The sequence below is a fragment of the Camelus dromedarius genome, chromosome 17 (assembly GCF_036321535.1).
Source record: "Camelus dromedarius isolate mCamDro1 chromosome 17, mCamDro1.pat, whole genome shotgun sequence".
Lineage (NCBI taxonomy): Eukaryota > Metazoa > Chordata > Mammalia > Artiodactyla > Camelidae > Camelus > Camelus dromedarius.
The window spans coordinates 20,043,928-20,067,002 of NC_087452.1; the positions used below are offsets into that span (position 1 = coordinate 20,043,928).

General features: G+C 38.2%; 1 protein-coding gene and 1 long non-coding RNA gene across 2 annotated transcripts in view; one reads left to right on the forward strand and one right to left on the reverse strand.

The window, feature by feature from the left end:
- The window catches only part of LOC135323342 (uncharacterized), a 252,870-nt gene that overhangs the window by 220,671 nt on the left and 9,124 nt on the right, over nucleotides 1–23,075 (forward strand). Inside the window, exon 5 of the long non-coding RNA XR_010384809.1 lies at nucleotides 12,410–12,581. This is a non-coding gene — a long non-coding RNA (uncharacterized LOC135323342). The remainder of the gene's footprint in view (nucleotides 1–12,409; nucleotides 12,582–23,075) is intronic.
- KBTBD8 (kelch repeat and BTB domain containing 8) lies at nucleotides 2,758–14,468 on the reverse strand. Its single transcript, XM_010987377.3, has 4 exons — nucleotides 14,374–14,468; nucleotides 13,549–13,759; nucleotides 8,751–9,865; nucleotides 2,758–6,046 (listed from the first exon to the last, which is right to left on the reverse strand). The coding sequence occupies exons 1-4, from the start codon at nucleotides 14,387–14,389 to the stop codon at nucleotides 5,583–5,585; spliced, it is 1,806 nt and encodes a 601-aa protein (XP_010985679.1). The 5' UTR covers nucleotides 14,390–14,468; the 3' UTR covers nucleotides 2,758–5,582.

The window sequence follows — 23,075 nt, forward strand, 5'->3', positions numbered from 1 at the left end:
TTATATATCCTGACCAGGTGGGTTTTATTCTAGATATGTAAGGTTGGTTCAACATTTAGAAGTCAGTCAGTGTAAGCCACCATATCATAGACTGAAGAAGAAAAAATAATACCACATGAATTATTAAAAATGTATCAGATAACCTCATTCATGTGTGTGGGAGGAAAAGGTGCTAACCTAAATAACTCTGGAAATGAGTGGAGTCTTTAAGAGTAAAGGCAAAAGAACGGTACATAAGCATTGTACTCTCATGGGTAAAGCTGCTTCTCATGGGAGTACGGGTTAACGATTCTGACACCACCGAGTGCATATCCTGGAACTGAGCAATTAAGTGAATGGTTGGTAGATGTTTGGAGCCAAGTTTCTCACTATTGGAGTGAGAAAGAAGGCTACGAATTTCCATGTAGCAATGGATTAGAGTAGGTAGGAGACACCAGTATGAACTAAAATTTAGCTTCATGCTGATGTAGGTACATATACAAATTTTTTAGATCCATATATATAGTGGTTAGAGTACACACACATATTCCTTATTTAGTCAGCTAAGAGGGTCTGGAAACAATGACATCCCAGTAGCAGTGAGCACATCTAGTACCCAGATCTCCATTGAAAAGAACCAGAGATCCTTGGAGAAATGGCTGATCCTAGAACTGGGGAAGGACACATACAAGTTAAGCCTGGAGCATCTTGTAGGGCCAGGAAATAGGAGCTGTTCGTAATTTAAAAAGTGAAAACGCGAACACGAATGAGAATATGTCCAAGGGGCAATGGAGCCAACTGAAAGAGCTCCCAGTGGCCGAAGCTGGAGGAATCTGAGCCACAAGATAAAGTAGCAGTGGGTTATAACACAAAGTATAAGTATATACATATATTTGTATATATTATTATATATTATGTAGATAATATATAACAACCCAAAGTATAAAATGAGTCCACACTGACATAAATAACTGAATAAATAAGTAAATTAGGAAGGAGAGAATAAATCTTTGCAGTAGAACCCCAAATAACTTATGTAGATAACTCTGCCTTCAGGGAGGTGGCATGTAATTCTGCACCATAAGTGTGAACTTGAAAGTGTGATTTCCTTTCAAAGGAAAGAGGGGAAAGTAACTTTACAGAGGAATAATGTGACAAATGCTGTCTCAGCCAGGTGACCCAGGTTAACATCAACAATGCCAAGTCATGTTGAGACTGTACACGCTTGATAGGATGTGAGAAAGGTTTTTCACCTCTGTGGTCTTACTCCCCAGTTTAATCATGAGAACATCAGACAAATCTGAATGAGAGACCTACAAAAATCTCTGACCAGTACCCTTCAAAATTGTCCAAGTCATCAAAAACAAGGAAAGTCTGAGAAGGTGTCCCAGCTGAAAGGAGGCTAAGGAGACATGACAACTAAATGTTATGTATCCTGCATGAGATCCTGGAGCATAAGTAGGACATTATGTAAAAACTAAGGATTTCTTAATAAAGTTTAGAATTTAGTTAATAATAGTGAATCAATATTGGCTTATAAATATAAGATGTTAATAGTGTTGGGAAAAAGTGGTACTTAAAAAAAAGCAACCATTAGACACAAAATACAGAGCATCTGCCTTTTCTATCAGTTTGCTTTGAACTAGTGTAGCATGTCAGAACCAGGTTGAGGTGAAAGTGGATATCTTGGCTCTAACCCCAAGCGAGCCCCTCATTAGTTAGATGACCTTCAGCAATTCACTTGGTCTTGGTGTTTCCAATCTAACAAAACAGAGGTGGTAGCACTGGTCCTACCACTTCTCAGGGTGCTCTGAGACTTAAACAGAAATCCATTTCTTTCTACAAACATTGAGTGTCTAGTATGTCCTCGGCACTGAGCTGAGGTGAACAATAGATAAAATAAATTCCTTGCCTTCGTGGAACTTCGTGGGGGTATATGAAATATAAAGCAGGAAGAGACAAGCGGTATAGGTGGGGGTGGAGTTGGAAGGAGCTCCGTTTTACACAAGGTGGTCAGGGAAGGCCTCTCTGGAGTTTTAATAGAGACTTAACTAAGTGAGTTGTCAGGGCTTCCTCGGGAAAAGACACAGCATGGGCAAAGGCCCTGATGTTGCAGGGGCTTGGCGTGTCTGAGGAACAGCAGTCAGTGTAGCTGGAATGGAGTGAGCGAGCAGGGGGATGGCAATGCAGTCCCAGAAGTGGGGCTGGGAGTGGAGATCATGAAGGAAGGGGTGTGGCTCCCATGTGAAGGGAGACTGGAGGGATCTGAGCAGAAGAATGTAGTCCTGACTTCTGGTTTAACAGGGTCACTCTGGCTACTGTGTGGAGGACAGACTAGATTCCAAGGGGTCAGAGGTGACTGAAATGAGACCAATTCAGTAGCAAAGCATTAAGGCAGGCAAGGTAGTTCAGACTAGGGTGATAGTCGTGTAAGTGGTATGTGGTCACAGTCTAGCTATATTTTGAAGGAAGAAGCAACAGGATTTTCTGATGGATTAGGTAGGAATCGTGACAGAAAAGAATGGAATACCAAGAGTTGAGGGCAGAACCAACTCAACAAAGGAGCTACCGATATGAGCAAGCTTGCTTTAGAAATTAAAGAGCATTATATAAGATAATATTAACCTGTTCCTTTTGTACCAGAGGCCAAATATTTGATAGATTGAAATCTTATTCTCTCCCACCATGATATAAGGTATTTCATGATGTTCACCAAGTTTTAATTCTACAAAAACTCACTAGTTAGAGGTCAATTACGACAAGGGAAGTTTTCGGTCAGAAAAGATTTTATTATACGAAACAATGCCATCAGGTAAAAATGCAAAAAATTGTGCAATTATGGCAAAATGTTTAAAAATATCTACACATTTGCCCCCAAAGGACTACAGTACTTACTACATACCTGAGCACTGAACATTGAATGCCATTTTAAACTGCTTCACGTAGGGGATCTGATTCCTTGCAGATCACATCCACTTGTTCTCATGCACCAATGAATTCAACTTGATGCTTTGTAGGATAACAGAAAACAAAGATGGAAAATAAAGAATACAGTTTCTACTTTCCTATAATATAGTTATACCATGTCCAGTTTTCGATGTGTAAAAAATACATAGGAAAGTGCTACATACCTTCTTCAAATGCAAAAACAAAGGTCAAGTGGGACTGGCATATGTTACCCTATATTTTAATTCTGTAGTACCTATTGTGCCTTTTATTTATATTCTCATCCTACTATGTAAATGTACCTTAAATATCTAAACATATACCCACGCATATTACTAATCTTAGTTTTCTAGGACCTCTTCTGAAATTATTTTCAAAGTGGCAAAATATCCCAGGTATATAATTTAAACAAATAGTTCTTCATACAAAATTCAATATATATTCTACTTCTGTAGCAAATTCTAAACCTTGGCTTTGACACACTATACTTAGCTCACACCCTCAATATAAACTGTCATAGCAAAAGGATCAACTGTTGTGCAGATCAACAGAATAAATCGACTGCAGAATCAACCACAGTACACAGTACTCCTCTACATAGACAGCACATGTAAATTACTAACTCAATGTTCTAATGTCATGTTTTCAAGTAACACAGTCTTCTAAATAAATACAGGATTGTCAAAAAGCGGCAGGAAATCTTTGATATTCAACAAAGCTTTCAAAAAATAAATTACATGAACGTCTATTGTAAAAGTTAGTTCCTTTTGTTCCCACCCCCCACCCTTGGCAATGCAACACCGCAGGGATACTTCAAAATGCTCACAGAAATAGCCCCGAAACAGCACGAAGACAAAGAAAAACAGGGGAGAAAAAAAAACAGGTGATTGGTTGACAAAGTCGATAAAGAGATTATAGATACACTGTCAGGGCCAGTAAGAAAGCACGTATCTAGTTTCCCAAGACTAGATTTTAAAATGTTAATTCTCTCAATGCTGTCCACTTTAAATTCGGCTTCAGGAAACCTTCCCTACTTGTAGAGGGCTATGACAAGCAGTTTGGAAAGTTTCTGAAAAACGAGGTATGTGATGCAAAGAGGCAATGTTTTAAATTTGTTTCACAGTATCACATTACAACTTGTGCAAGAGTTTTTAATACAAACCATGCCAGTTTGTTTTCCTTAAAGAGAATTATAATGTTCCAGTTGAGGACAGACTCTGGGCTATACTTACATCCTTTATTAATTATTCCAGGCAGAGTAAAAAATAAGTTACTGATCCAAATATCTGCCTCCAGTATAACACATGAGTTGGTTTGTCCTTTCTGTTAACATTTCTAACTGATTGTTAGAAATTCATCAGTTAAACATCAAAAATGACTTAGTACCTATAATGCAATGGTTCTCTTCACTCACTCTTTTCCTTTTCCATCACTTTCAGCCAGAACAAGTTTTTCAATGTAAAATTATTCATAACTGTTAAGTGCAAAAATGAAAAAAAATGAGGTTTTAATTGTCATATGTAACTCAGAAGCCATTAAATGAGACTACTCTAAGAGTTTTATGTTTCTGGAAAGCAGAATTTGAAAAGCAGGTATAAAACTTCACATTGCTCTGTACAGAAGAAAAAGGTAACTTTCATTGTACTGATCCTGACTGGACAGGGAAAGGATGGAAGAGGATGTTGGGCGACAAAATAGCCCATGTTAGTGCAAACCAAGTATAAAGTTCTTTTCACTGTTTCAAGAGTGAATCCAGTTAGACCAATAACTGGCCATATCTTGCCATTATCTAAGTAGAGAATCTTGGAAAAACAAGAGTTCAACAGGTCAAGTCCTATGGCCGTGAAACTAACATACCAATTTGAAAGGTAAGCAAAGGCTCAGAAGATTGGAATCTTTATCTAGCTCTACGCATGAATTAACTTATACCGGCACCAGCCACCTGTAAATTTGAACCCTTTTCAGGATTAAAAAAAAAAAAAAAATTGAGACAGTGTTAGTTAGCACTTGAAAAAAATTGTCAACAGAAAACTGCTAATTTAAAACTTAAGCTTAACTTAAAGTAACATGGGAAATAGAAAACAATCAGACTAAAAGCTCTTTCTGAGACTGATTTGTTTTTCCTTCAGTCTACTCTAGTAACAGAACACATTTAAATCTCAGTACACTTGAAAACAGTACACAAATATACATATATTAAGAATGAGAGTCTAAGTTAGTGCGTCTCTGTGTTGGAGAGGTCACAGCTAAAGTCCTAGTGATATTGCCTCAGATTTTTACCCGTATTCAAAATAAAAAGTCACATCAAACTATTTTGGTTGTCTCTAACCCATAATACCCTAACTGCTCTTATAAGAGTGCATAGTTGTCGATTCATCTGGTGTCTCAGACTGTTCATCACAAAATGCTAGAATGAGGTGATTACATTTATACCAGAAAAAAAAAAAAAGCTGATAATTGCACTTTGTTACCTTTTGCTTACTGAAATGAAAACATCACAAGGATGAAAAGAAATCCCTCCCTACACTAATCTTTAAGAGCACCCATCTCCATGTATAAACTCCCTCAGCTTTCTGAAATACTGACAGCACTTCTTGTATCACTGAAAGTGTCCTCAAGCACGAGATGCCAGTGAGCTCACTAAGGCCTATGATTCATTAAAGTACTTTCTGAAGACACTGAGGATAGAGTTTAGCAACAGCACATTCAAAATGCCGGCCAAGGTCCCAGAGTCGATCTGGGGTCTCATACACTTTCATCCATTGGTCAGTGATGTCATCATATTGGTAAAGGGAATTTTTTCTGCTGGTTCTGAAGACATGTTCTTCGACGGTCACTTGAGTAGCTCGCACAAATAAATGGAGTTTATTCTGGAAGAGTACCAGCTTAAGGTATGGATTTATGGACTCATCACATGGAAAGTCCTTCTTCCGAGTCCATTTATTGAGCTCAATGTCATAGGCTTCTACAGTAAACATACGCTGATGATTTCCACAGGTTCCAGCTATGTAATAGATAGAGTTCTTGTATACAGCTGCCAAACCCTGGATTCTAGGCACAGTCATGGGGGTTAAGAAACCCCAGTAGTCTTTTTGAGGCTCATAGAAGAGGAAAAATTCTCCTATAAAAGGGAAAAAGAAAAAAACAGAAAACAAGAATATGTACATTTACAGTCTCTTTTTGGTTGTATGTTGAGGATTAAAGAGCATAATTTTCAAGTCTTTTACTTTCTAAAATATTTCTTTTATAATCGCCAGGGACACATTAAATATTGTAAGATAGCTTAAAATGTCTCTGTTCTATGGCACAGCATAACATAATAGTAGAGTCAGCCTGAATTGGGGTGTTCATACTGGCGTAGTGTGAGGAGTGACTTTGGTTTGATGACAGAATAAGAGTTAAGAGATTGGTTCCACTACTCTCTCCAATTGGGTATTTCAGAAAATTTATTTTAAGCCAGCTCTAAAAAAGGCATTATTACTAATGGTTAGCCAGTGAGATCACAGTTTCATCACGAATAAGTCACTATAAATTTATGTGCTAATTATTTAATTATAAGATAATCCATAGAATTGCTCACATTTGTGTCTATGGGTCACTATTATGTTTACTTTAGTGTTACTGTATACAAAAACAACTATTTAAGAGGCGAAGACATAGCTTTAAGATGATAGAAAATACACACATCATTTGGAGTTGACTATGAGTCAGTTTCAGTTCTATTTTGACAATAAGAGGAAGTACTGAGTCAGGCTGCCAATATAAAAATGTCTAGAAGAATTAAACTAGTGAAGATTTACAAGATTTTGGCTAATTATCACATTTGTATAAAATCCTTGACAGGGAAATCTGAACTCTTTATGAACAGATTAAATGATTCTCCACAGCCACTGACAGTACAGCATAAGCTTTTGACTATTGATGTCAAGTTTATTTATATAAAGAAGCTTTGTTTAGATGAGAAGTACCTACTTCTAAATTGAGCTTCCCCTTGAAAACTGTTTTGAACTAGGGTTACTCCTATGGACAAATTTAACTGCCTGCTTAATAAAAGTGATGCTGTAATTTCAATTTTTCATAAAATGGCCTGTTAAACTCCCAGCTTTTGTGTGCATATCACCTACCCTTATTGACGAACATGGAACAGGATTCTTAATAAAGAAGATAGGAATTAAAACTTTCTAACATGTATTACCTCTCTATAAATTTCTTCTAAAAAGGAAAGGTAATACATCTTAAAAGTTGATTTTTAAAATCTAAAGTCCTCTTTAATAAATTAAAAACAGTGACAGGCAATTAAGAAAACCCTTAGCGCCTCAAATTCCTCTCATATAAAATACAACCTCAGATTAAACAATGTTCATTCCAGCCATGAAATTTCATTAATTCATTGTTACGTTGCTCCAGTATTTACACTAATACACAACCTTTGCATTCCAATTGGGAGTCTTCTAATTAATTCTATCTCTATCAGCTAGCTGGTTAGTCAGTAAAACCAAAATCTGTGTAGAGACAGCTTCATCCTATGGGATGATATAACCTATCCAACCATACTCGATAGATTACCTATCCATTCAGATACTCCATTTTTTGGCAAGACCAACAAATCTAAATCATGCCTGTGCTTCTGTTCAACTAAAACAAGGCGCTAGAGGGTACTACTCCTTCTGGAGAAATTAACTTTACATTGAAGTTTAAACAAATGGGTTCAGGCAATTCTAGGAAATTATTAGTCAAATAAAGGATTAGAGCAAAGAACATAATTAAAAAAAAAAAAACAAAACCACAATGGTATAAAACCTAAAAAAACCACGTGTAACTACATGGAAGATGCCCCCTTTTCCTTGTTTTATTAGAGTAGCAGTGTGAGGAAATTATTTATATATAAGCAATTAAGAAACACCAAGGAAGAAAAACCATGTTGGTATTGTCAACACTGCAGCTGACATTCAAGCACCTAAAATAAGAAACCAAACACAAGGAAAACATTAGTTGTCACAAATCAGAACCTTGAATCAAATATCTTATTTACTCTTACTCAGTTGCTCTTTGTATTTCTGCTCTATCATCTTTGCCAGAGTACTAGTCTTCAGTAGTTTAAATAAAAATTTTTAAGCTAAGTATATTAAATAATCCCTCCATCTTATAATGGTAGAAGTAAGAAAAAGGTAGCATCTCACAGTTCTTCAGTGAAAAAAAAAAACTGTAAGCAATGTATTATGGATTGCAACATAAACTGCAGTGAAATTAAAATCTTGAAGACTGTAATTTCAAACCCTTTGCAATCATAAGGCTTATACAAAATTCTTTGGCAACTGAATAGTTTGACTGCAGCTGATGCTTCGTTCTTTTTCCTCTTTTAAGCTAATCTAGTGAATTCCATAAGAAAAGTAGTTGCTGCAACATCTCTTGATTATACATTATTGAAAAGCAAAAAAGTCATGTATCAAACTTGCTTTCTTATTTAAAGTTTTTAAAATGCCTCTGAAAGCATCTTCCCAAAATGCTGAACTATGATCTATGAAAAAAATGTTTTCAAATATACTTATTCCACATGTTGTCAAAAATAAAGTAAGAACATCAAAAACTTGCAGGGTCATTTTGGGAACTTGAAAGCACCTGCTTTTTTTGATTAAAAAGTTTATTTTCTTTATGGGTCCTTTAAAGAACAGACTGTTCTAACAAATAGTTGATGATAAGAAAGCCAGAGGTAGTCCTCAACTAACAGGAACAACGTACATTTTACTTACGTTTTAGTGTCAGTGAGTGAACCACAGTTTGACCAGCTGTCCTTTCATACAGATCTAAATCACTTGGGTACCTACCCTGTAAAACATAGATCTTCTCTTTGTACTCCACGGCATTATGAAACTCCATGGCAACAGGCATGGCGCAGACGGTCGTCCAGCAATTCTCTCTGCTGTCGTAGCACTCCACAGATTTCAGTGAGTTTCTCCCGTCACCTTCATAAACACGCCCTCCGATTGCGTACATCTTACCGCAACAGTACACCAGTTTGCAGCCTATTCTGGCTCGGAGCAAGGACGGCTTTGATAGCCACCTGTTGGTGGAATGGTCATACATCCAGAAATCATTTTCTGCCTTGTGGTCGATGGATACCTCACTGCTGCTCGGCCTGTACCCTCCTGCAATGTAAATATCATTATCTGGTGATACAAGAATCCCAACTTCTCTTAGATCATTTGGTGGTTTGCATAGTTTAAACACTCTTCCTGTGAATATATCTAGACAAGGCACTGTTTGCTTCTTTCCTGAGTGTTTGTGGGCAGCATCAAAGCATATGATCATTTCTGATGCAGTCATTCCCAGTCTCTGTGTACAGCCGTTGGTATTGGATGGCCCCTTTTCCACAGAGCTTTTGGCTATAGCCTGTGCAAACTGAGGGGGGATTTTCTCTATAAAGGTTTCTTCCATCAGAGGAAAACGTATGCATTTGGCAAAAATTTCTGGAAGGTGCACTTCTCTTTCATTCTGTTCATGTTCAAACCACCTTATAATGCTTTCATAAACGTGCTCTTCTCGGTCTACGTTTAGATCATCACTGTCAAGGATACTTATCAGTTGGTCTTTTGTCAACTGGAGAAACTCTTGTTCTTTGGTGACACACAGGAACTTTTTACGAATGTATTCTTTAGATCGATCTCCGAGTTCCTGATGTCCATAATGATCAGCAAAGATGAAGACCCCAATTGAATTCTGTGGGTCCAAATGACTGATCATGTACTTAGCACATTGGTCTTGGATGGAGGGAATCTGGAAGATGCTAGCTGCAGTGAACAAGGCTTGAACATTGGCCTCTGTCAGAACAACTCTGGAGGTATAGGCGTAGTTCAACACTAAATCCATTGATTCAGCTTCAACACCAACTATTCGAACTTCTTTTTGAGTGCTTTCTGTAAGGCCGCTAGTGAACATGGATCTAGGAAGGAAACAGTGATTAATTTATTTATCTTTTGAAACTGAAAAATATTTCCAGATGTGTTTCCTGATATCTTGAATAGCAGGAAATGGGATCAAAGTTGATCACCTAGCAGAAGGGTCTACTCTGGCTCATCTCAAAATACCCTATTCTCAGGAGCAGGCCATCCACTTTGTGCCAATTCTGAGAAAAGGAGAGGATACCTAATTAAAGCACATCAAAAGATGGCATGGAATATTCCAGGACATCTTGTTTTTCTTGAAGCCCTATCCAGGCTTCTGGTCAAGTTACCTTAGGGACTTGAGCTCCTCAATCGCCAGGTCAGTCAGAAAGTTTAAGAATACCCATAGGGTATCAGTGTGACACATTAGCATACAGAGCCTGTCCAATAAAACTTTTCATGACCCAGTGGAAACTGACAGGGCAACTTGTGCCCAAAATATATCTTTAAAAATTTCATCTTAGAAAAACAAGATATATTCAAAAGTTCATATTTTCTACCTACTCCTTTTAAATCAGTTATCCTTTGAATGCTTCCTTAATCATTTTAAGGAATATAAAGAACATCAATTTACTTATTCTTGAAAATCTTTGCTTGATTTAAAAAAATAAAGAAATATACTTGATTTTCTCAAAGTTACCATATTTTACCTATTTATATTTGTGTAGAAATAGATTATTGTAGGCTTAATATAATGCCTACTTCTAAAGAGAATTAACTGATTCTTTGGAGATAATGGTTTTTAAAATTCCATGCTTTTGTCTTTGAGATCAAGCCTTTTCTTTTCTTTTAAATTAAAATATCTGTGTATTTATGGTACTTTCTTGGCCAAAACATTAAGTGGCCAAAAACCTGGCTCTTTATTTAAAAGTGCTAGTCATTTATAAATGTCGTTTGCCTTTCTTTTCCCTTCTTTAAGATTTTTTTCTAGGCTATTCTTAAAATTAAATATAAAAATAAAATTAAAAGCTCTTCTAAAATCCTCTTGAGAAAAGGACTGTGTGCCCTAGGAAGCTTACTGGATGTCTTTTGAAGAAAGTGACCTAACGCTAGTGATAAACTGGATTATTCAGATCCTGGACTTCTGCGCCCACCCCCCCTCCCTCCATTTTATTTTTAAGAGTTATGTTATGAAAAAATACCCTTAAATGTGTAGGCTTCCAGTCACTTTTGAAGTCTTCATCAAAAACATGAAATTAATTTAAAAATACAGTATGGAATATTGGAGGCATACAAGGGTACCAGGACCAGCTTGTTGCCTGGGTTAACCATTCTTTGAGTCCTATTTTTACTTCTAGTATGTAAATTTTAAGTTTAATATCACACAGACTTTTTTTTTTTTTAATGACTGAAAACTAGATGTTCCAATGTATGAGCTCGTTTTCAGTGCAGGTGCTGAAAAACTCAGCTGTGCAGCTTCCAATTAAAAAGGAAAATAAAGCCCTCCATTAGGCAAAGATTAACTCCCAAAGGAGAACATTACCATGTATCCCTTAATCATGGGAGCTACTACTGACTTGAGTAACCTGGTCTCACATACAGGAGCCTTGTGACGCCTGAGTCCTCCTCCGTTCTAATAGGTTCTTTATGTAAACTCTATATGAAGGGGAGTGCTTCCTCACATAAAATCCTACGCAGCAAAAGGTTTCTAATGATCTACAAATTTTACTTCTGACAAGCAACTGGGATCGTGAAACAGCCATGCCAGATTTCAAGCTATTCTAATTTTTCCAGCAGTGATGCAAGACTTAGAAACTATTAAGTGTGACTTTCTAGATCTCACATAAGGAGCAGCATTGGTGCCAAGAAACTTTTGTACTGAAACCTCTAGCAAGAAAGATCCTAATTCCTGAGTTTTCTATACAGGTATCTTCATTTGGATTCACATATCTTATGCTTAGAAAGCTTTCCAAGCATTTCCTTCTTGGAAATTAAAAAAAAAACAACAAACAGAAAACCCCCACAAAACTACTGTAGCATACTTCTTTTGAAGTGATTTGTCTGGGTTTTCAAAACTAATTTTAATTAAGTATGACAGTTAAAGGATATAAGCCAGAATATAAAATTACAGTGAGACAGTGAGATACAGACATTTTCACTTTGAAGTTTCAGTTCTTTTTCTTTTTAACTGCTCAAGTCTAATTAAACAATTAAAATTTCTGAAAGGTGACTTTAAAGAGGACCCACTCTTGCTCCCTTAAAGTCATATAGTGGCTAAGAAGCCTGGCTCTGGAATCAAATCCAGCCTCTGCCACTGAGACAGATGATTTAGGCAGGTCACTTAACCTCTCTGAGGCTTAGTCTTTCCACATGTAAAATGGGAATAACAACTGTGTAGAGACAGAACTGTAAAGATTACAGTAACATATGTAAAGTATGCTTTGCTCAGAGTTTGATACGCAGTAATTTAAACATATTTAAACACATACATGACCTAACCATATCTAATGGATCTCCTGGATGAATTAGTCTCACCAGCAGTTTCCATTAGAGGCCAAACGTCTTGTCTTTAGTGTATATGAGTTTCTTCTTTTTTCTTTCAGCTCGCTGCCTCATGATGGTTAATACTTAATAGTCCAGTGACCTACCCTAGGCAAGTCTAAATGGTTACATCACAAGCATCAAACTGAAGTGACTATATTTAACCCAGTATTCTGAGAAAGAGGAACCAGAAACTGCTGTCTGGCACACTCCCCAGCTATAAGCCCTATAAAGGTAAGCACCTTCAAAAGGAAAAAGCACATTGAGAGTGTGGTTGAGAAAACTATTTCATAGTCATTCATGCACCATTTTTGAATACTGAAAGTCTTAAAGTGAGCACTTGAAACTAAAGAAGAAGTTAAACTCAAACAAGAAACTGCTTTTATCACTGACCTTAAGAGTTTGATATTATTTTTTAGACCCTAGTTTTGAAATTTTACTTTTCAAAGTTTTATGATACATATGGATGAATAAAAATGAAAATGAAAACTGAGCTTAAAAATACTTCCGAAAATCTTAGAAATAATCATTAGTCTGGGGTCTAAGGCACATACATAGAAACCATATTTCATTCATTTTTACTTCATTGCTTTTATCTCCGTGGCATTAAAACAATCCGTTAAATGATAATTGGTTTTAAATAGAACAGGCTATTATGTTTTAAATTCTAAGAGAGTTACATGCACTAAAGAAATCCTGGATACATTCTTGGAACAAATTCTAGATCAGCACTACCCAATAAAACTTTCAGTGATGAAAATGTTCTATATCTGAGCTGTACAACAGGGAAGCCACTACCTACATGTGGCTATTGAGCACTTTAAATATAGTTAGTGTACCTGAGGAATTGAATTTCTAATTTTGCTTAATTTTAAATAATTGAAGTTTAAATAGCCACATGTGGCTGTTGGCTGCCATATTGGGCAGTGCAATTTTAGATTTTCCTGTCATTTACCTGAAACATACAAACGAAACCATATTCATAACTTAAAACCCAACCACCTGAATTCTAGAAGAATCTGTCAAGTTGAAAAGGCGGGGGTGGGGCTGAATAAAATAGGGCTTGTTATTTATTTTCAGGAAGGAAATGTATTGGTTTCATTTCATTGTTGCATCTCAGTATAAGAATCAAGTGGGCAATACTGAGGGGGAAAAGGGAACTCGGTGAGGATATCAATAAAAGTTTCCACCACCATCATACCTGAAGTAAGGGCTGATTGCAGCAAGAACGTTTCTATGACAGGAAAATGTTTTCCCGTGATCCACTTCCACTACAATGTCTGTCAGCTGTCCTTCATCGTACATTGTTTTGAGTTGCTTAAGAATACTGCAAGCATGAAAGGGGTCCATGGCATCGTTGGCTGAGTCTGAAGAAGGAATCCCATTCGGTGTTGGGGAAGACTTACTTAAATCTAGGAGAAAAATCGTACAAGAACAAGAAGTTCGCAGCCAGTTTCGGCATCGCCGCGGGTGTTTTTTTTTTTTTTGGTGGGGGGGTGTTTGTTTCCTTGGCTTGTTTTTTACCCTCCTACAAAAATACGTATATGTATATAGACACCCCCAAATGGGATCGCCAGGTAGGATCTGGGAGAGAGCGAGCTGCGATGCAAGTTCAAGTACCAGCCTGCTCCTACCGGAGCCCGGCGAGCCCGAAGCCCCGTGCTCGCGGAGTGACCGTGCGGGCAGCGCAGGCGACGTGTCTGCGGCGACTCCGCCGACAACGAGAAAGTCGCAGCTTAGAGCCGAGGGCAGGAGCCTCACGAGGAAAGCTCGATGGATGGCGGCCGCCAGTGCCCCTCAACCGCGTTTGCGAACAGGTCCGAGCGGCGGCGGGTACCCGGCCTCTCCATCCCTGTCTGGCCGGACCGCCCACCTCCCTCCACGCCATTCATCCTCCCTCCCCTCATCCCAGTCCACCTCTCCATCCTCCTCTCCAGCTCCTCATCGCCACTGCCTCAGCTCGCAGCCTGAGCCTGGTCCCCGGCCCACCTCCCCTCCACACCTCCCTAGCCACTACATGACCCACCTGCCGACGCGGCCATTTCTCGACGCGGCCCGGGCTCCAGCTATTTAAAGAGGAAATGTCATTTCGCTTCTCTCTCTCCCGGGTTCCGGCTCTTCTAAGCTGTCTGTAGCCAATGGAATGGCCTATGCGTCCGGCTCCGCCCCGAGGCTCCGAACTCCGGGCGCCGATTGGCCACGATAAGCGCACAGGCGCCTCGGGAAATGTAGTTTTATTGCTCCCTTTCCCGCGTGGTCCGGGCCGGGCGGAGGCTCAAAGCCGGGGTTCCTATTGGCTGGTTCTGGCGGAGGCGTGGAGCAGAGAGCCCGCCAGCCTGTGTCTGTGCAGCGCGCAGTGCCTATTGGGAGACGTAGTCTTCTGGCGGAGGAGAGCTGTCATTCTGAGAGGCTGGGATAGGGAAAGCTCTTGAAGTGCAAATTTCCCCATTTTAGGCCTCTCTCCAGGCACCAGGCTCTTTTTTTTTTTTTCTTTTCTTTTTTTCCCCACACCTTGTTCTTCATTTCCTAAACGTCCTGTCCAAATTAGCTTCCGGTATGAAAGTGGGGGTCCCCGTGAAGGCTCCGAAACCAGAAAAATTCGGAAATGGACAAGAGGGCTGTTGCCCAGAAATGCGAAGGAAATCTGACACCCCATACCGAAGAAAAATATCAGGAGGCCAAGAAGCGAGCCATCTCTGATGAGTCACCTGTGACACCCAATTGAAATAGCATCGCCTTGGCTGAGTGCTCCGGTTTCCACACGTTAACTTGGTCTGGTTACAACGGCTGCTCAGGATCTTTAATTCCCACTCAATGCCTTGCTTTTCTCGAGCACCCAGAGAACACCTGTTCCACCTTTAAAAGCACAAGAACATTTTAAAGGGATTCAACATGCTTTCCTTTTTGCTCCCGGGGGTTGTGGTACTAAGTAGTCTGAGATTTCCTTTGAAGAAAATATTGGAAAGTGCCCTGAGTCTGTAGCCAGGGACAATAATTGAATTTCTGGCACTTTACTTTTTAATGTGGGACCTCAGATATGACCCTTTAATTCTCGAACACTTAGCTCCTTTACATGTAATGTGTGAATAATAATTCCTATTCTATCTGCCTCACAGGCTGCAAGCCTTTTGAAAGAAAGCAGAAATTTTACTGTTAACGTGTTTTGATTTTTTTATCTTGTGTTTCTAGCTTCTAACAGGGTGCCTGACACATTATAGATACTTAATATTTTGAAAATAAATATAAGACACAAATGAGCTAACATTGGGAATGCTATTTCTAGACATTTAAAATGTAAGGAAGTTTTTATCAGTGAATGAGAAGGATTTTTTAGTAGAGATATAGTTAGTCCATGAGCATAGATAGCTTTTCAAAGGCTGAAAAGATCAGTTTAATTTCTTGATGAAGGATCTGGGAATTTAAGTTGTGACTGAGAAACAGAAAGAATGATGAAGAACAATCCAATTCTAACTACTAGGTTTGCTGAATAATTTAGAACTCAAAGTATTATCATTGTGTGCAGGTTAACAAGAATTGGTGTTTCCTTGTGGCTGGAATAAGGGGATGTTGATATGAACTTATAAATCATTGCTATGAAAACCGTATCTGCACACTTTTGCATGGATGAAATTGATTTAATTTTGTTACTCAGAACTTTAAATTTCTGTTTTTTATGAGCCCAGTGCTGTTACTTTCTACCTTACAGAAATAATGGGAGTTTCACCCACAATATTGACAGTATTAAGAAAAAAAAATGGCATCAGTCCTTAGGGTTTCTAGATTTAGCAAAAGAAATACAAGACACACAGAACTTGGGACATACTTATAATAAAATGTCACTTGTTATCTGAATCAAATTTAATTGGATATTCTGTATTTTACCTGGCCGCCTCTTCAAATCTGTTAAAATAGGGGGAGAGGGTTGCTTGTGTTTTGTTTTTGATAGCCACCTAAGCCTCCAGAAATTGGTCCGATTTTCTTTTTCATTTAAATCTCACCTAATTAACAAATTGACTTAGCAATACTGTTTAATTTTTTCAAAGTTTTCTGATTCTCTGATCCACAAGAATTTCTGAATTTGGAGGTGGGCAGAATACAAAGAACAAAAGCCAGTCTAAATATAAATAGGAAAAAGGGAAGATTTATAATTACAAGGTTGCCATTTATATGACACTGTGAACAGACTCCATTCTACTGGCCAAATGGCATTACATGGTAAAGAGTCCATCATCAGAAATACACTTTTTAAAAATACAGAATAAGTGGGAAGTTGTAAAAATTGAGCCAATTGTCCCACAGTATTCATTCTCAATGATCTGTAAGAATACAAAGGAGATTTTGTTTTGTGGTTGACACTAAATAGCCAAAGACTGCAGCTTTGTTTTCAAATAGCTCTAATTTGAAATTTAATAAGATCTTACTGCCAATCTAGAAAGGCAACAGCAAAAGTAAACCAGTTTTTTTCTTTATGCATTAAGTACTGTATTGTCCTCTGGAGCAATTTTCTCATATAGTTACAGTTTAAAGTAAGTTTTAGTAAGGATGGAAATTGAAAAAACAAACCAGAATATTTGAAGGACCTATATTTAGTTCAAATTAGACATTTAGAGCTTCATTATTTTAATACTGATTACCTAGGAACCAGAGGCAAAGACGATTGCTATAACCATGGTTGCTTGAGAGAAGAAAAGTCTTCACATGTCAGTTTTAACAAAGATGAAGGATTATGAAAGGAGCAAATTTGAAAAATGAGAAAACTTCATAATTGCCTTTTTTTTTCTGCTTTCACTTTAAGAGAATGACTTTTAACGATTATTAGCTGTGCCCAGACTACTGCCGATAATACCATATACATGGTGAATCATATATATTAAAAATGGTTAATCACATATATAATTACACATGATATATATTATATATGTCATATATGTATAATTAACCATTAATATTTGTTTAGTTGACCATGCTTCACTATTCTACTGCAAGATTGAGTTATTGTAGAAAACTGGAGACCCTGAATAAAATTACTCTACTAGACCCTTAAGTTATAACAATATTCAAACTTAGAATGATTGGGAAAGCCAAAGCCACTGTCAAAATGTGAGACATCAATGCCCTTCCTTGTATGAAGGAAAGCTCATGACCCAAATGGAACTAATAGAAGTAAACAATGATTATTGATTCTTTCTAACCTCAGTCATGATCCAAAAAAATTTTAAGCTTATGGAATTGCTAAAATGCCTAAAGATAAGAAACATCAGTATCTTCAATGTGTGGACTTAGGAACTGAAATTCATGGAGAACAGGCATCAGGTATTAGGAAAGAAGTGAATTAAACACAGCAGAGAGAATGCGGACGATGAGGAGTTGGTGATACTTTAATCCCTAAAATAATCACATATTTATAAAGGAAATATACTGGCATATCACAGTAATTTCAGAGAGATTTAATTTTTATTTCTGCTTGTTCTACCACAGGATTTCTTATTCTCAGCACTATTCATATTTGCAGCCAGATAAATCTTTGTCTTCGGGTAAGGGGGGAGCTGTCCTGTATCAAATACTACTTAGCAAGCAGCATCCGTGGTCTCTACCCACCAGACACCAGTAGCTCCTCCCGCCAAGATGTGACAACCAAACATGTCTCCAAAGACTGTCAAGTGTCCCTTAGGGGGAAAATCCCTTGAGAACCCTTGTTCTACAGAAAGCTCCTGTCTGTTCTGTTCTCCTCCAAGCTTTCCCATTTTGTTAACGGCTCTATTATTGTTTACATCCATCTATTATGTTTATTATTTAAAACTGGTTTTTTTTAACCATCCTTTTACATATCCATTGCAAGGACTTGAGTTAATCATTTAGTGTGTTTATAGCACAGTATTATCCTTGGCCGGGGAGCCCCATCTCTCATGTCACATCCGTACTACTACCGCTACTCCCCGTTCTCTACTCCCATCCTTTCCTACTTCATAGACAACCATTATAATGGTTCCATGTGGATCCTGGGGTGTAGATCTGTTCTTGTAAAATATGTATTGATGTTTTATGTGCCTTTGTGATTGATATAATGGTACGGTGCTTTGGATCTCTTCGGTTTCTTACTTAGTTCACTCTGTACTGTGTTTTTAAGGTCTGTGTACATTGCTTTGTGTACATGTGGTCAGTTCTTTTTCCTCTTTACATTCTTACCAACTAGTTCACTGATATACGTTAGGTGCCAAATAAATGTTCACATAACTAATTGCAAAAGTGAATATATCAAATGGTGAATGGATGTAGTTGACAGAATAGGGCTGCCCAAAGATATCCATGTCCTCATTCCCAGAAACTGTGAATGTATTACCTTAGAAAGCAAAAAAGCAAAAGAGACTTTGCAGATGTGCTTCACTTAAGAATTTTGATAGGGAGATTATCCTGGATTACTCAGGTGGACCTAGGGCAATCAAGGGGTCCTGATAGAAGGAAAAAGGGTTGAAGCCAAAAAGAGGAGATGTGATGACAGAAGCAGAGGATGGGTGATTTGCTTTGAAGATGAGTAAGGAAGCGTGAGCCAAGGAATGCAGGCAGCCTCGAGAAGTTAGCAAAGGCAAGGTAATGGATTCCCCTCTAGAGCCTGCATGAGGAGGGCAGTCCTGCCAGCACTTTGGTTTTAGGATTTCTGACACCTAGGACTGTAAGGTAATTTGTGTTGTGTTCAGCCACTAAGCTTGTGGTAATTTGGTACAGCAGCAATAGGAAAGTAATGCAGTGGATGAATTAATGCATGGATAAGGGTGCAAGGCTTTCCAACAGTTGAACTGTTGGAAACAGCTCTCCTCTCTCTTCCTGGTCTCTCCATCAAGTGTTTAATATTAATAAACATTGAGAGAATCTCAAAATAAGAAGGACCTCAAATGAGTAATACTTTAAAGGGAAGACTTGTAAAGGGAAAATTGCAAGGGAAATAATCACCCGAAGTGTGTTAACTGGATGGTCAACCTGACTGCAGTGGGGGCTCACTGGATCATCTTGTAAGAAGAGTGAGCTTCAATTTGGGCAGAACCAGCACAAGGGCTTGAATATCTGGAAGGAATGGTTCTTTGGGGCCGTCTGTGGAGATCAGCTTCTTTACTGGGTTTCAGTTTTAATAATAAACAGGTTATTCTGATAGAGATGTCAACCCTCATAGCTGTGACAGAAGGCTTTCTATAGATCTGGAACCAAAATTATAACACTCAGCACATTAGATGTGACACAGAGCCAGAGATGTCTGACATTCAGTTCTCTTGTATGCCTGACTCAATCTGTAAGAAAGAAATGTATTCACTTAAATATAGTAGTTTCGGCCAACTCAGTTATCATAATCCATGGAGAAGCAGCAGGTTTTAATGGATCTCACATCATTTCAAATATATGGCTATTTTTTTCCAACCATTTCTCAAGGTTCCTTTCTTAAAGCACATGTTGCCCTAACTTGTGGGTCATATGTCTGTACACACACAGGGACCTGGTATTCTGGGAAATCAGAGTGAAAAATCATTCTTTAGGAGGTAAATTATCATAATCGTCAAGAAGGCCAGGGTGTGAAATCAGACTACCCCAGTTCAAATTCTTGCTGAACCACTTTCTAGCTATGACCTAAAACAAACCAATGACTTCTTCATGCCTTTGTTTTCTTGGCTCTAAAATTGGGCTAATAGGAGTATTTACCTCGGAGGGAGGGTATAGCTCAGTAGTAGAGTGCATGCCTAGCATGCACTAGGTCCTGGATTCAGTCCCCAGTACCTCCATTAAAATAAATAAATAAATAAACCTAATTACCTCCCTCCAAAATTAAAAATAAAAGTAAAATAAAAAGAGTATTTAACTCAGAGAACTGTTATAAAGAATAAAGGAGATAATTTATGTAGATTTATGTAATTTATGCGAAGTATTTAATCCATTTTCAGGCACAAAGAAAGAACTCAGTGAATATCAGTTACTAGTAGTAGGACTCTGATAGTAAAGTGAAAATTCAGTTTAATTTTCCAGATAATTACTGCAATTAGTTTTTCATTCTTCATGGAATTTTAACCAGTTTGCTGCTTAATCAGAGCTAAACTTGATCAGGCACTTGAGATGCGGATTTTCCCAGCTCAGTATCAGGGCAGAGGCTCACTGTCAGTGACCCCTAGGCTTCATAAGAGTAAGAGAAGAAGAACCAAGCCACCCTTATAGGTGCTCTGAATCCAAATATCTGTGACGTTAAAACCAGCATATGTGCGTTAGAATAGAGCGAAATATGCTGTGGTAACAAACAAGCCAATACTTCCAGTAGCGTAAGTCACCAAAATTTTATTTTTCACTCTTGCCTATGTCCAACCCAGGCCAGCAGGAATCTGTACTCAGTAATCTGATTACTCATTGTAGTCACTCAGAGACCCAGACTGATAGAGAAGCCACCGTCATAAATGGCAATGGTCGCCAAATCAGAAAGCAAGCCAGCATGTGGTGAATTGTGCACTGGCTCTTAAAGTTTCCATGGGGAGAGACATACATCACTTTCATTCCCATTTCATTGACCAGTAAAGTCATGTGGCCACTCCTAACTGCAAATAGGATGAGAAGTTCAGTTCTACCGCTCTCAGAAGGAGGAAACCCAGAAATACTTAGGAATCAGTGTCAATAACAAACATACCATACAAGGATTAGACATTTTTAGTGATGCAAGAATAAACAAAATCTAGAACCTACTCTCAGTGACCTGGCAGTTAAGAAGCTATCTGTGCATAAGCACATGTGACTTTAAAGCTAACCAGCAATTGCTAAAGTTACTTTACCCCAGTCACATGGGAAGAGTAAACCAAGGCCACCTATTGCCGGGATGCTCCACCAGGATGAATTTGACCCCCAGGGGATATTTTTGGTTGTTATATTTTATAGTGTGGATGTTGCTACTGGCACCTGGCGCTTAGAGGCCAGGGAGGCTGCTAAATATCCTGTAATTTGCAGGACAGCTCCCCACAAAAAATAATTATCTGACCCCACTATCAGTAGTGCTTGGGTTGAGAAACTCTGGCTCAATGTAACTTTTACTTTGTCTCACATACTCCTAAATCCACTGAAATGAAAATTGTGCGTTTGAAGTGTCTGCACTTGAGACTGTGTACACGAATCTCGTGACAGGAAATCTGAGTGTGCTCCACCATCAAACATTTTATGCTCAGGTATACGGTTCTTTTATTTGGAAGTGTGCACCTGGTACATCCATTTTGAGATACACATAGGAGAGTTAACTGTGTTTTCAGGTTTTTTTCAAAAAGACTTTGAAATTCAAACTTAAAACAATGCTCTTCAAAACTAACAGTACCACAAATATATTTGACATCTTGATTAAACAAGGTTTAGTTCCAATGGGGGAAGAAAAATCATGGCATGACATAATTAGATGCTGACCATGGATATTAAGATGAGGGCTATGCTGAGAACTTCTTGCCTGGAATACCTTTCTCTAAGAAGAGTCTACTATGATAAGAGCAGTCAGGAAATGATCAATGGTTAGTGACCAAGGAAAGGGGTGTAGTAAATCTCAGTGGTATTAATTGAGTTTGTGAGACAAACTTTGTCAGACATGAATGCAGAGGAAAGAGAGGTATGGGGAAGGAATTTGTTATAATATTTCAAGGTTAGAAGCTATAAGTAAACTACACTGAGGGCATTTTGATCTTCCAGCATCAACTTGTGTTTTCATTTAAAGCTGGCAAGATGGCAAGTTTTATCTCATAGTCTAGGCCCCAAGCCTGAGGCTTGCAGAATGTCTCCAGGAGGAATGAGGTGATGCCTGGCAGAAGGATATCTGTGTGCTGTTAATCTGTGAATCAGAAAGCAACCCCAGGCCCCGCAGTATGTTAATCCTGACACAGAGAGGGAGCCAAGACAATCATTTACAAGAATGCACCCAGCTTGGGGTCTCAGAAACAGTTTAAGGAAGCTTCAAGTATGTTAGGAATGAACCAAATCAATAAATAGCTGATTTTTCCACCCTCAGGGGGTTGAAGCCTGCAGTGTAAATATAATCAAATGCTTTCTTAATTACTCAGGCTACAAAGGGTCAAAGGAGCATGCCTAAACTCAGTTTGGAATTCTTTCATTTCCTGGGATCCTGCAGTCAGAGGGGAAATTGAATTGCTATGCAAATTATTCACTAAGAAATTGGCCCCTTTCACACCTGTCCTTGGTTTCTTCCTTTTATCCTCAGAGTTCTGCTCATTAAGTAAATGTTTTTGTTCTAAGAGAAGACGGGTTCAGGTCTCTAGGAGTGAAGGGCCGTAATTCCTGCAACTTATTTTTCAAATAGTTTGGCATAAATAAAAAGTATAAAAGTATACACACACAGGACTAAAGCAAAAGTGGCAAAATGTTAACCTTTTGGTGCATCGAAGTGAAGAGTTTCTGGGAATTTATTCTTCTACTCTTACAGCTGTACACTTTTTCAAATAAAGTATAAACAAGCAAACAAAGAAACCTAAAGTGTCCTTAAAGAAAATGTAGTAGAAGTAAAATTGTAGCCTGAGTCATTAGGAAAGAGTATTTGGATATGATGGAATGCATTATTTAAATCTTTGTTAAATGAAGGGGATGATTGCTTCTCTCCTCAGGGTGTTTTTCCATCAGTGATGATGGATGATTCCAGATTTAGCCACACAATGTCAACTGATACTTCTTCTTCCAGAAAAAAAAAAAAAGAAGGAGGGGCATAATTAGGACGATGAC

Coding starts and splice junctions, on each gene's coding strand:
- KBTBD8 (XM_010987377.3), bottom strand. Junction 9,866..13,548: donor GCAATCAGCCCTTACTTCAG/GTATGATGGTGG, acceptor TTTCCTTCCTAG/ATCCATGTTCACTAGCGGCC. Junction 6,047..8,750: donor GAAGATCTATGTTTTACAGG/GTAGGTACCCAA, acceptor TCCCTTTTATAG/GAGAATTTTTCCTCTTCTAT.